This window comes from Sardina pilchardus, chromosome 8 (genome assembly GCF_963854185.1).
Source record: "Sardina pilchardus chromosome 8, fSarPil1.1, whole genome shotgun sequence".
In the NCBI taxonomy this organism is placed as follows: Eukaryota; Metazoa; Chordata; class Actinopteri; order Clupeiformes; family Clupeidae; genus Sardina; species Sardina pilchardus.
Genome location: NC_085001.1, coordinates 35,349,877 through 35,363,755, shown reverse-complemented (window position 1 = coordinate 35,363,755; position 13,879 = coordinate 35,349,877). Strand labels below are relative to the sequence as shown.

The 13,879-nt window shown below is 41.2% G+C and overlaps 1 protein-coding gene across 1 annotated transcript; it reads left to right on the top strand.

Moving 5' to 3' along the window:
• Positions 1 to 5,239: 5,239 nt before the first annotated feature.
• Positions 5,240 to 13,035, top strand: ppiaa (peptidylprolyl isomerase Aa (cyclophilin A)). Its single transcript, XM_062543773.1, has 5 exons — positions 5,240 to 5,424; positions 9,084 to 9,114; positions 10,258 to 10,346; positions 12,207 to 12,379; positions 12,616 to 13,035. The coding sequence occupies exons 1-5, from the start codon at positions 5,356 to 5,358 to the stop codon at positions 12,746 to 12,748; spliced, it is 495 nt and encodes a 164-aa protein (XP_062399757.1). The 5' UTR covers positions 5,240 to 5,355; the 3' UTR covers positions 12,749 to 13,035.
• Positions 13,036 to 13,879: the final 844 nt, after the last annotated feature.

The following is a 13,879-nucleotide window of genomic DNA, read 5'->3' as shown; positions in this document are numbered from 1 at the left end:
GGATTTCATAGATGTGACGTAGGTAGCGCCTAAGTGACTGTCTGATTCAAACAACAATGGCGGCACGCAGTGAGGAGTCTTGTGCTGACATTGATTCTGCTATTTCAACCGTTTAGTCGAATCTATCGAGTAGTCATTCTTAAAAAAGATGAACAGAGAAAGGTTTTGAAGGCATTTATTGGTGGCAAGGATGTTTTCACTCTTCTTCCGACCGGGTTTGGCAAGAGCTTGAAGTAGCCTAGCACGTCATTCAAGATAACGGACAAGTGGTTTATCAAATCACATGCAAGGGTTTTTTTTTACAAGGCCCCGCCTTCAGAAATATTTTTTTTCAGTAGGCCTATTAGCCTGTTTGATGCTCATTGAGCTCAATGCAAATCAAACAGGCTAATAGGCCTACTGGAAAAAGCACCATGCCAATCTCTAGCTATGGTGAAGGGTATGTGATGATGTGAGGCTATTTTAATTCCAAAGGCCAAGGGAACTTTATCAGGATGCATAATATCCTGGATCCATGAAATAGCTGGCCTTTAAAAATAAAAAATCTGCCTGCCCCTATGTTAACCCTATGTGTTAAATTCCCATGGGGTTACATAGGGGGTCAAATACTTCCTTCCCTTAGAATTTAAGGAAAACATTTATTTATTTACGATACATTCTTCAATCACAAAGAAAATTGGTGTCCTTGGCGGTTTGATTTTTACTCATTTTTTTTTATTAAGGCATTAAGATCAATTGTCAAATGATGATTTTATATTCCTGTTTTAGCTTGGTATCAAATACATGTGCTCCACACTGTATATCTATGGTCAGGTTAGAGGGCGGGGAGGATGAGGAAGGCCAAGAACCATAATCTCTGATGAGATCTGAGCCACTAAAACATTGCAGTGCTGCATATCTATACAGTACTCAATGAGTAGTAGTAGCCTACAGTATTGTCTGTGGACTGTTCTGTAGGACTGTGAAAATAAAGTAGGCCTACGTTTCAAGTATTTGGGAAAAGTAGATGATAGATAGACAGATAGATAGATACTTTATTGATCCCCACGGGGAAATTCAAGTATTCCGACTTTGTATTCCTACATAGTATTTACAGTGTTCTAGGCTACTATTTGTTTGGCAGCTGAAAGATTACCAACATAAGGTCTTCTGTCTCCTGAACAGGAAACTGAAATCATAAAGATGGTCCTAGAAAATATCACCATAATAGTAGGGCAAATACAAAGAAAAATAATAGAAAACAATGAGATATTTCAAAATATTGATAGGGCAAATGTATCAATGTATCAGCTTATAGTATCTATTGTTTGTAGTACTGTTTGTAGTGTAACACTGAAAAAAAAAGGCCAAAGTCATTATGATGAATGGAGAAGAAGTGTTTTTAATTCATCATAGTGTTTTACATTGAGCACATCAGTGTTCAACTGGTTCTTATAAATGTCTAGTCATATGATGGTTTGTGTGTGGCTTTTGAGAACAAAAGACCATTTTGAGGAGAAACTACATTGTTTTGAAGGTAAAGTGTCATTTTGCAGGAGAATTGATAGGTTTTGCCCATTGTGTGTGTGCTTTTTGGATTTGTGTGTATAGTTCTGAGAGTATGAGGCATGCTTTCAGAAAACGTGTGTAAACAATCGAGAAAAACTGTAATAAATGGACATTGAATAAATGAATTTGGGCTACTGAAGCAAGCAGTAAAGCTAAGAACCAGATATAGTTATGCGTGGAAATATTTGTATTCATGTATTTTGGTTAATATTGAAAAAAAAATAAACTGAACTTTGTCCTTAAAATTCCCTGACTTTCCATGTCTGGAATAGACTGCAAAATTCCATAATATTCCAGAAAATCCATGACCCGTGGGAACCATGCATCCATAAGAATCACTATGGGAGAGAAAACCAGAAAATCGTCTTGGGGTCACCAAGTCTTCAAAAGAAACTTCAAAAGTGACCTCAGCACTAAAATATTATTTAGAGGGCATGCCAGGTAAAAGCCTTCAGTGTCATTTAATCACAAATGTAAATGGGAGGAGTTACTGAATGTTAACTTTGTTTGGAATCATCAAGGTGAATTGTTGGCTAAAACTGCAAATCCTCAACATAAATTATAGCAGGTTTTATTTAGTGAAGCATTTAATAGCATGAGTTTTGTGCACAACCTCATCCTTGCTGGTTTAAAGGTCACTCTAGTGTGTGTGTGTGTGTGTGTGTGTGTGTGTGTGTGTGTGTGTGTGTGTGTGTGTGTGTGTGTGAGTGAGTGAGTGAGTGTGTGAGTGTGAGTGTGAGTGTGAGTGTGAGTGTGAGTGAGTGAGTGAGTGAGTGAGTGAGTGAGAGAGTATAATAATTAATATTTTTTTAGCAAGGCTAGCCTACTCGCTTCCATGCAGGCTACTGCGGTTTACTTAAATATTTGTTACAAACAAAACAGTGTGCACATATGTTTTATCGTGTAGGCCTAAATTATCATGGTGGGCCACTATGGCCAAAAATGCCCGGGCCGTTTTTTGGTCCCAGTCCAGCCCTGATCATGATATATTATCAGATTAAATGAAAATTGCTATCTTAGGCAAGAAACACTAGGTGGATTTAGCATAAATAGAAGAATGAAGAAGAACCCCATGCCTAATGATGTTTATGGTGAAATGTATGTGGGCCTGTGGAGTGGCCTATTCAGTCGGAGCTATCCTGGGCTGACGGTCGCGGAGGACGAGGGAGGCGAGGCTTCAGCGCTCCGTTGAGATGGAACTCTGTTTTGAGAAAGTTCCCAATATATTCTCCATATATTACATCGCAGAACACCCATATCTGCGATATATTTCTCTGAAAATTTGCATTGCATGTTGGGAGTTTGGAGTGGCGCACAGCTCGAGTTAGTTTTGCCCAGACTCTATGTTGCGCGGGTCAGTTCACTTCACCAATTATCCATTTGGCTCTTTGGCGTAGTTCAAGACCGTATCTTTCAATGATCATTTGGAACGGTTTCGAAAGTGTCTGAGTGTTCTCGCTGAATTTTGTACCTGAGGCGAAGACACTCCATGACCGCCTAAACATCTTAGGTGCATTTTCAATCTCCTCTGATGTCTTTACATAGTCGCAAGCCTCGGCACATTCCAAAAGTGTCACCTGAGGCTTCTCGCTAAGACCTTTGTTCCCTCTACACAGAGAAATGGGCTGCACATGTCGTTCAGTAAACGACAACGATGGCTCCGAGGACGGTTGGTGTGAGAGCAACCTCTTCAAGTCCTCCGCCAGAACAATTGGTGCTCTCTTCAGAGGTCTGATGGGCAGGTATTGGTCCTCATGCGTTGGAAACCATGGCCTATAGACGGGTAGCACACGGCGAGGAAAATCCTCTAGTGCCTCATCAGCAAATGTGACCATGTCGTTTGGACCATTTTTCTTGTAGTGCAACACTACATCCATTCAACTTTTGATTTGTGATTTGATTTGTGGCGACTGACGGTCGGGAGCGGTGTTGATTCAGTTAGCCATCTGAGGTAAGCTTCCTGTAACATAATGTCAAGATTTAGAAGTAGGCTAGTTCATTGAGTAACATTGTCTGGCAGGCTAATAAAGTGTTTGCAATCTCCGAACGTTAGTTCAGTCAGTGGTATGATTGGTACGGGACTCGGGTCTCTGCTGTAAAGAATTCAGCTTTCACAAAATCGTACTTAAAAGGGGCAGATGTTTGCATATTTACCTGAGAGATTTACCCGTTGCGCTGCTGTTGTTATTGTTGCTGCCTGTCTCTTTGCGTCTTCTTCTCATCCTTTCTGCTATGCCGCCCGCGAGAAGGTTATGCTTCCCTCTACTGGAGGACCAGGGACGACCCATAGACTCTTAAAATGGCTATCAAGATAAGTGGAAAATAATCAGACTATCACTATAATTATTTTCCATTTTAAACAGATTTATTTACCATTGTAAAAAAAAAATGAAGGAAAGACCCAAGCAGAGGCGCAATCATCAGTTGTACAGACCGGTAGCTGCTATGTCTCCACAGAGAGATGGGGCTGGACACAGTCAAGATATCCCCCTACTGTTGTGCTACCAGTAGTACCACCATGGTCACTTAAAGACCTAGTTATTGACCTAGGACTATTGGAGGAAAAACAAGAAGATGATGATCTGGATAGTATGAAAGTCATGGCCTACATAAGAGAAAAGTATGCAGGATACCTTATGATTTACACAGACGCATCTAAAATAAATGAAAAGGTTGGAGTAGCGTGTGCCATTCCAGATCTAAAGGTAGTGGCAAAAAGGGTAAGAGATAACTTGGCAGTGTATACAGGGGAACTGGCAGCAATATGCATGGCATTACACTGGATTGACGACAACAAATCAAGCAAGGTGGTGATTGCATCTGACTCAAGCTCAGCATTATTAAGCATTTTTAATAGGCAGTCTGAGTCCTGGCAAGATATATTGTCTGAAATAGGGCTAATGCAGGTAGGAAATAACCTGACCAAATCTGGAGTCAGCATTTCTTTTATTTGGGTACCAGCCCATAGAGGGGTGAGGGGAATTTAGATGGCAGACAAGTTTGCCAAGCAAGCAACACAGAGGTCCATCATAGACATTGACATAAAACACAGCAAAGCAGAAATTAAAAGTATAGCCAAGTCAAGAGTCGCAGGCAAGTGGCAACACATGTGGGACACTGAGAGTACAGGACGACAGTATTACAGTATCCAGAGTCAAATTGGAAAGGGTAGAAATACATGCAGTAGTAAACAGGAGGAAGATGTGTTCTCAAGAATGCGACTAGGTCATACAGCACTCAACTGCACTCTGAACATCATAAAGATGATGGAACCTTTGAGTGTAGTGACAGCCAGGAGACCGAACATGTAGCCCATCTATATGGCTCTGATGTAGCCTACTTATGCAATGTCCCAAATTCCACACAGACAGACAGAGCTTGGCTAGTCAACTAGAGGAGAAAGAAGTTGAATTCAATCTCCAGAACATAGGCTACTGTATGCAGCTAAGCACTGGCGGAACCTGCTTTAGCTATCTGTGTAGTTTTCTGAAAAGCACTGGGCTGATCAATAATCTAATTTCTTTTTTTAATCATTGTTATTTCTCTTTTTTGTTTGTTTGTTTGTTTGTTTGTTTGTCTTAAACCTAGTTAAGTACTACTCCCTGTAGGGACTGTAAACTCCTGATTCACACTCCAGTCCAGATGGTGGCGGTAATGCTCGATAAAAATGGCTGCCCACCGCCATTAAACCAGAAGAAGAAGAAGAGGAAGAAGAAGTAGAAAAGGAAGGCCCACGCGGTGCTAGAGCTATCTTTTTCTGTCTATGTGCTAGAGTCTCAATTTTTCAATTTCAATTTGTCTTGGAAAATGGCTAACCCAAAGGTTTTTTTCGACCTTACTGCCAATGGCCAGGCAGTTGGTAGAGTTGTCATGGAGGTAAGTCACTTTACGGCTTTAAGATGACTAGCCTTGCAATCGTGTGACTTTGGAAACGATGCTGGCTGGAGACTCATCTTATAATTTCTAATGAAGTTTAGCTCTTCAGACCATTTATCGTTATCTGTAAACTTATCTGCTCAAAACTGATTTGAATATGGCTTTGTTTCGGCGCAGCCTTACCGTAAGTTTGTTATGCAACATTGTTAATGTTGCAGCTATCTTGGTTTGGCAAATTAGCTCTTGCCGCAGAAACGGCTAAATCGGCTCTGGCAACAGGAACGTGGTTGGTTGGATTAGCTTGCCATATAACAGGGCTTTGTGGTATTGGGTAACTTTGATAGTAATTGGAGGGCTTCCTAAATTGATAATCTGAAAGGGATAGTTCCAGATTGTCTCTTAATTATCATTACTGCTAATGTGACTTTAGCTTACTGTAACGTTGGATGTAGCCCGATGCATCGGTTGGACTTCCTTATTCCCGCCCCACTATGAATGAAACTGCTCGGTTAATGTAAGCTATCGTGTTCTGTTTTTCTCGTATTGGGAATTGACTTCCCACCACTCACGTACTACAGATCAATTAAGCTGGCAATCTATGACTTTATGGGAAGCCTAACAGAGGTATACTAATGGTGCATTCCATTTAGTGTTGGCAGGGTTGGTAGTCTCGTACGTTTACCCGCCCGACATGTGAGAATTAGTGGCTAGCGTGAACGCTGGAGTTTGTAGTCTTTTGGGAAAGAACATGGATGCCACCAGGGCAGCAACTGTCTCTTAGTGCTGGACATTTGTCTAGAACACAAGCAGATGTCCCTCATTCTCCCTTTTTGGGTATGGTCAATGGGAATGAATAATAAAAACATTTTTGGGCAATTTCAACAAGTGCTGTCGCATTTCTAATGAGCTAGATGGGCATTTAGCAGGCTAGCTAGTCATTGTTATTGTTGTGTGCTAGCCTCTTTAGCAAACCAGCTGGAAAACAAATCATTACATTGTATTGCACGCACAGCAAGACCGTTAAATGTATGAATTGGTGACTGGATTGAAGCAGCAATGCAATCTAGTGTGTTAAAGCATTCCATTGTCATTAAAACGACCAACACGGTACAAATACAAAGAAAACACATGTCATCTCATCTCGACTATGGACGCAGCCATGTTTGTTTACAGGTCGTAAGCCCAACTCGGGGTACTCGCAAGTACTCCGAGGTAAAGGGGGCGTTCCTCCGTAAAATGCCGCAAGAAAGCTGGGTAATTTACACTTTACAACTCGGGCGGGTGACTTACGATACAAATGGATCGCAGGGTAATATTCAAAAGCGTGAACTCGGAAGACGACGTTGGGATTTATGGTGCATTCCAGACAGCATTTACTAGTGGGACGTGGGATGTATCCTACTACGAAAGGTGCACTGGAACGCCTGTCGAAGTGGGACCTCCTACTCGCGAACTCGTAGGAGTTCGACCTGCCCCGATCTCAATAAAATTAAGTCGGAGGATTACGGCGCCCATGGAAACATTCAAGGAATATGCTATAAACTTTAGGGTAGGGCTGTTTTAGACATGATAATTAACTTGTTCTTCATATTATGACTTCAAATTGTGTCAACAAAGAATACAACTTATTGTGAAAGTAATTTATAAGTTAGCCTAGCCTAAGTTATACAGTTAGCCTAGTCTAATATGCTAACGTTACAGCGGTCGCCCATGTTTTCTAAAGGCCTTAACATGCTCCTGCGTCACGCGCACGCGGCACTGGTGAGCGTCTGGCGAGAATTGCGTCATATTTCGCGTCTTTCACGCGTAGACTGCGCATGTGTGGAACGGAACTGCTGTAAACACGCCCCTCCAGTAGGTGGAGCACGTACAGAAACAATGCTTAAAACGAAGCAAACAGAGACAGAAGAACAAAACTGGGTTTTTTTTCCTACACGGTAACGTTAAGTCAGTTGTAAACAATTCTTCCTACGTAATCCAAGTTGTGTAAACGGACTGAAGTTCGCTCTAAATATATACCTTTATCGATTATGCTAACCGTTAACATCTCTATGGGATTTCTCATAGACATTAGCCATAAGCTAACGCGTTAGTTTCTATTCTGTAACTTGGAATGCAAGCCTACGTGATTGCTCTGTAACAAAATATTGAAGGAAATAACTGAAATGAAACACTGAGATGTGACGAACCAACTCATCAAACAATTCAGCAGACATGCGAAAGTACTCGTGGTGCTTCTCCTCATCTAACAGCCGCATCTTTTGTATGTAAGTGTGGAACACTCCTTCCCTGGCTCTTCCTTCGTTCAGTGGTCGCACATCCCAGAGTATCACAGTTAATTCGTAGTGCGCAGGCGCTAACCTTGATCGGCTGGTGCAACGGACATTGGAGTATGCCTCGTATACGCGTCTAAAATTACGCACGTGAAAAGTCCAGTGCCACGTACGCGTGACGCAGACGCAGGACCATGCAAGAGCCTTACGGTGCAGTCAGACGCTTGCGTCCGCCAACGTATGCCTCATTTCGTCACGTATCCATAAACGCGAACTGATTGGTTTGTCAGTGTTCGAAAATTTGCATACACGGAATTTCATTGGCTGGCGCTTGCGCAATCCGTCAAAAGTTGAACATTTCTCAACTTTTTAGCGGAGGCAACGTATCCCAGGCAACGCATTGGACCCACAATTCAGTGCGGCATGAAATGAAGTCCAGCCAATGTAAAGTGAATGGGAAAATAACGGACGAACGTTGGCGGATGCAAGCGTGTGACTGCACTGTTAAACCTCCCACTCCTTCTTCTTCTGTGATTTTTATTGGCAGTTTGCAGGCTTGGTGCATTACCGCCATCTACAGGACTGAGGTGTGATCATACTAGGCTTTCATATTATGACTAGTATAGGATGTTGATTAAAAAAAACAAATCAAACATAACCAAACAAAACAAAATAAAAATAAAACAACCTCCCACTCCAAAATGTTTGTAATGCTTTGAAGTGGGAGGTAGGACGTTTCAGGTAGGGTACGTCCCACCTCCCACTCTTTTGGATGCGGTCTGGAACGCAGCATTAAATTCATACCACGCGGTCTTTTGTCCGTGCATGCAATGCTAGTCCTTGAGGGGGCGCCGTATCATCATAAACGAGTGCATGGCGACTGTGACATATAGACCTCTGAAGTTCGCCTACAAAAAAGCTACCATCTTTGCCCAAATAAGGAGATCCGGTATCTTGAGATTTTTCCTATGGGAAAATAACATGGAGATTTCCAATTATCACACCTGTTAAACTCTCGCGGGGATGATGACATTGGAAATGCAGACGTTTTTCGCTACACAGTTTTGTCCACTGCCGTCTAGTGGATACTGTGATCTTCGGTAGGTGAAGACGGCACACTTTAATATTTGCTACCCCAGAGCTAACTTACAATGCAACTTGCCATAGGCAGTTAGCTTCAATTAACTCCCGGATCTCCTTATATGGGCAAAGATGGCAGCTTTGGCTCCTTTTTGTAGGCGAACTTCAGAGGTCTATTTGTTAATGGTAATCAAGCCAAGAATTAAAGCACTTTCAAGATATGCTGGTCCATTTTGATGGATTTTATTGTGTGTAAGAATGTGTTTAAACAAGTTTAACTTTTTTTTTTTTTCTCAATCTCCATAGTTAAGAGCAGATGTTGTCCCTAGAACAGCAGGTATGTTTGCTCTTCATTACAGTGCATGCACCTTTCTGTTATGTATAATTGATTTATGTTCTGTCTGAGCATACTGTCAGTTTCCGTGAACATTATTCAAAAATATTTTGCCTTTACTGCAGCTTTAAAATTTCCATTGCTGCTTTTTGCTTGAGAAGCTCCAGTGGGACCGATTGACTGTCATTTCATTCTCATTAAAATCTGATCAACTGTACTCCAATCAGGGTGTTTGTCACTTTTGTTCTGATTAAGTCATTATTCTATTCAATTCTAATTAAATGAAAAACTATACTTTTTCAAGTACTTTTGCCGATTGTAGAGCTCTGCTCTTGCAAATAGCCCACTTGTGGGTTATACCTCTATTACAAGTTTGTTTACCATCAAATCGGCTTTGTAACGGTTATAATAAGGTGAAAACCTTGCAAAGTGTACCTTTTTAAAGGAACCGTATGTAGGCCAAACTCTTAGTATGTTAAGGGTATAGTGTTGACATGGGGTTATTTGAATTCCAAAGGCCAAGGGGGTTTTATCAGGGTGCATAGTGTCCTGGATCCATGAAATAACTGGCCTTTAAAAATAAAAATAAAAATCTCCTATGGGAATTTAACATGGGCGTTCCATTACTTATGACCCCCTGTATTTTAAGGAAAACATTTATTTATTTACAATACATTATTCATTCACAAAGAAAATTAATGTCCTTAAAGGTTGAATAGTCCCTCATTGTTTCATTTAAGGCATTAAGATACATTTCCAAAAGATGATTTTATATTTAACTTTAAGCATGTGTTCTAATACTTTTGGAGGGCACTGTATCCTGGCCAGACTACTGCTGTCAGTGATAAACGTATTTGAAATGAGCATGATTTCTCAATGTCTAGTGACATATCAGGGCCATTTTATGATTAATTGAAATGCATTTCTTGCATTCGGTTCCTTTTAAGTGTCCCATCTTGTCTACTTGAACTAGGAATATTAGTCTTATACACCATAGCAAATGCCTGAATTACTTTAGCGACCACTTTGGGTGCAGTGTTAATTCTTTCAGGAAATGAATTTCTAATTTACAATGATTCAAATGTCATCTGTTAAGTTTGAGTATATGTTGTTACTAATAACCTGCTGTTTTGGCCAAACGTATAGAGAACTTCAAGCAACTGTGCACAGGAGCCCCTGGATTTGGCTACAAGGGATCAACATTCCATCGTGTCATCCCTAACTTCATGTGTCAGGTGAGCTGCATTGTATTTATTACTTGCGAAATTACATGGTTGCTTGCATTGGACAGTTTCACTCCAGCAGCAGTGAAGTCATTTGAAGGATATTACCCATAAACCACTTTTTGGAATATGCAATTGGTAGAGATGTGTCTTGTACAATGAAGCCATGTACACCAAGAATTTATCCAATTCTGGTTTTGGAGCAAAATCAGTGGGCCAATTGCAAAAGCAACATGCTATACCCAGCAATAGCCCAGCTGGCACTGAGGAAAGCAATCAACCTTGCTAAAGGCTAAACTGGCTTATTTCGATAAACCTCGCGAATGTATGCCATAGAACTAGCCTGGTCCGTGGCAGGCTTACTTCCGAGCTAAATCAAGCTGTGTTTGGGGGAAAAAAGCCCATCAGTTGGAAAACGAGTCCAAAAAGATGGTTCCGCGCTTTTACCACCTGTAGCCTACAACTTCAGAAATGGAAGTAGACACTTTTCCGACTGTCACCAAGCATTGATTGACCTATTCACTAGATTCAAAGCATTTATGAAAATTCTGCAACTTAAAATGTTTGAACTTCAAGTGTGTGGTTCAAGGAATCTTGCTGCTCTGCAGTATTTTCATCTTTCATGGTGTCATGCGCAGCGGGACGGGATGGTAAACGAATCATGCTTTGCGCCTTCTCGGGTTTGTTTCTCATGCGATGATTTTACATATGTTAACACATTAATACCATGGTTGTAAAGGGTCATGCACATTTAGTAGCCTGTTCAGTGACCGTAGGCTATGTCAGTGGGCTACATTATATCTGATGCAAGCCAAAGTATCTAGTTTTGCTAAATCTAATTCTGTGCTACACAAATTAAATATTAAATGACAAATTGAAAGCCAGTATTGCATTTCAGATAATTACATTTCACAAACACTTTGGCAGAACTAGGCTTATGCTTATGGGACACAATAGGCTATATTACATTCATACTAATTTCTTTTATGACCACCGAAACAATATTTTAGTTATTCACTCTGTTTGCATTGGGACTTCGAGGTGTCTAGGACCAATGGGGTATACTACGAATCTCGCTGAACATAACCAAGCTTTCTTAGGATAACCTGGATCGCTAAAAACGAAAGTCGCAATCAGAGTTGAGTGGTACTACGAAACTCACTCACGGATGAATTTATCAAACTAGGCTTTCAGCTCATATCTGTGCGCGTTGTCGTGGTTGGGGTGACTTTGACCAATCGGGAAACGTGGAGACGCACAAGACCGCCTCGGTTAACCAACGATTACTTCCGCATTTATGAGTGGCAAAAAAATCTAGGGTGGTCTTTTTTAGTGTCTAACCCATAACATCAAAAAATCGATGGTCATCAAATATTGCATGGTGTGCACGTCCATAGTAGTGACATATTTGCATGCGCAACATAGTTAAAAGCGCCTTCGAAATTCAAAATGTTTGCAGAGGCGGGGCTGAACCTGTTCGAAGTATGACAGATTAGCTCACGTGAGAGCTTCGTTTTTCAAGATAATGGATTGGTCAGAGGGCGGTGATTTTTCACGATTTGAGCTATAACTAGGCACATAACCTGCTCCCGACCAGGTTTGGTTACAAGCATAAGATACCATGGTGATACAGCGACGCTAAAACAAATCCACTTTCGTATGACGGCATACCCTGGCTTTGAGCGCAACATACCTCGCTAACCCACTAATCGAGATTCTTAGTATACCCCACAGAGAGCTACTTGATCCATAGTCCAGATGGCTAGTGGGAAGGATGGATGTAGTAAGATGTTGCAGATGGCACATGGTCACTAAATCACACTTGAGTTTAGTTAGGTTTTTGTTTTACAATTTGTTAATTATTTTCTCCAGGGTGGTGACTTCACAAAACACAATGGAACAGGTGGGAAGTCTATCTATGGTAACGAATTTGCAGATGAGAACTTCACCCTGAAGCACACTTGTCCTGGAATCTTGTCCATGGCCAATGCTGGGCCCAACACAAATGGCTCTCAGTTCTTCATCTGTACTGAGAAAACCTCCTGGTGAGTATGCCCCTCGTTTAAAGGGATGGTTCAGAGTCATTTCACCCTTGGGTCCTTCGCACCATGACATCGATATCAAAAAACTGCCAAAACTGACTTGTTGGGTTGTTTCCTAGCCCTTGACCGATGAGGAACAAAGGACCCTATGGTGAAATTACTCCAAACCTTTTATATAATCTAAAATGTAGTTGCTGTCTTCCTTAGCCTTAACATTGTCTTGTGTTTTTACTTCACAGGCTTGATGGAAAGCACGTTGTGTTTGGAAGTGTTGTGGAAGGCATGGATGTTATCAAGAAAGTGGAGACTTATGGCTCAAACAGTGGCAAGACCAGTGCCAAGATAGTTGTTGCAAACTGTGGCCAGCTGTAGAGCTGTACATGGTCTTAAGTCTATTCTTGATATTCTCCCTTCAATATCCCCTGTAAAGTGTTACATTCCAAGCATTTAGGGTGTGTGTGGGTTGTGCTTCTTTGTCCTTTTTTTCCCCCAATATTAAATGTGTTAAATAGTAAATACCTATCTACAGCCTTTCTGTGTTCAGAATTTACCTTTTTTTATGTGTCATCTGATCTATTCAAAGGGTTTTACTCAAATGTTTTTGGGTCATCTTATCTATTCAAAGGGTTACTGAAATAAAGTAGAACAATATTCCCAAAGCAATCTGAAGGTGAATATTTCTTTCGCACAGGTCTTACTTGCTGCCATGTGCTGCAATGACTTATGAAACCTTAGTGTGAATAGATGCGTATCCAAGGAGTTCTCAGTTTAAGAGGAAACTATGCAGTTTTGGCAATTTCATTGCCGCTTTCGCTCTCTTTTGCTCCTTTTACGCTTGCAGCTTCCCCTACAGCTTTAGCGTGTATATTTTACAACACTCAAGCGGTCAGTCTGCCTTTTCATGAGCATGATCCCGGTGGCACAAAACGTGCATGCATGGGGTACCTCATTCAGCGTCTATACGTTCTCCCTCGCTCCTGGGGCCTCGATCCTCACTGATGTACATAACGAATGATGGTGCGGCAACAATGGGATAGTCTATCCCTTCTTCTATCTTTCTTTATGTAGATCAGAGAGGATCGAGGCCCGAGGAGCGAGGGAGGATGTATAAACGCTGAATGAGAGCCACCTACAGTGTTTCCGCTCCGAGGCGCTAGGGGGAAGCGAGGCAGCGGTCATTCAACCCAAAATAAGTCAAATAACCATTCCAACAACGCCGAAGCTGATTAGTTAAGGCAAATTAAGCTAAAAAAAACATTTAACATTGAGCAGCCTGTGATTTGCAAGAGGGGAAAGTAAGCTGGACTGCTCCCGTAGGTGTACAATGCACATACGGCCCCCACAAAATGAATAAAGTTGTACAACCCCTGACATAAATTATGCAGTTGTTTAATTTTTTAGAAAAAAGCCAGATCACAGACATGACACAAAACTAAGTTCATTTCAAATGGCAACTTTCTGGCTTTAGGAAACATTAAAGGAAATCAAGAAAAAAATAGAGGT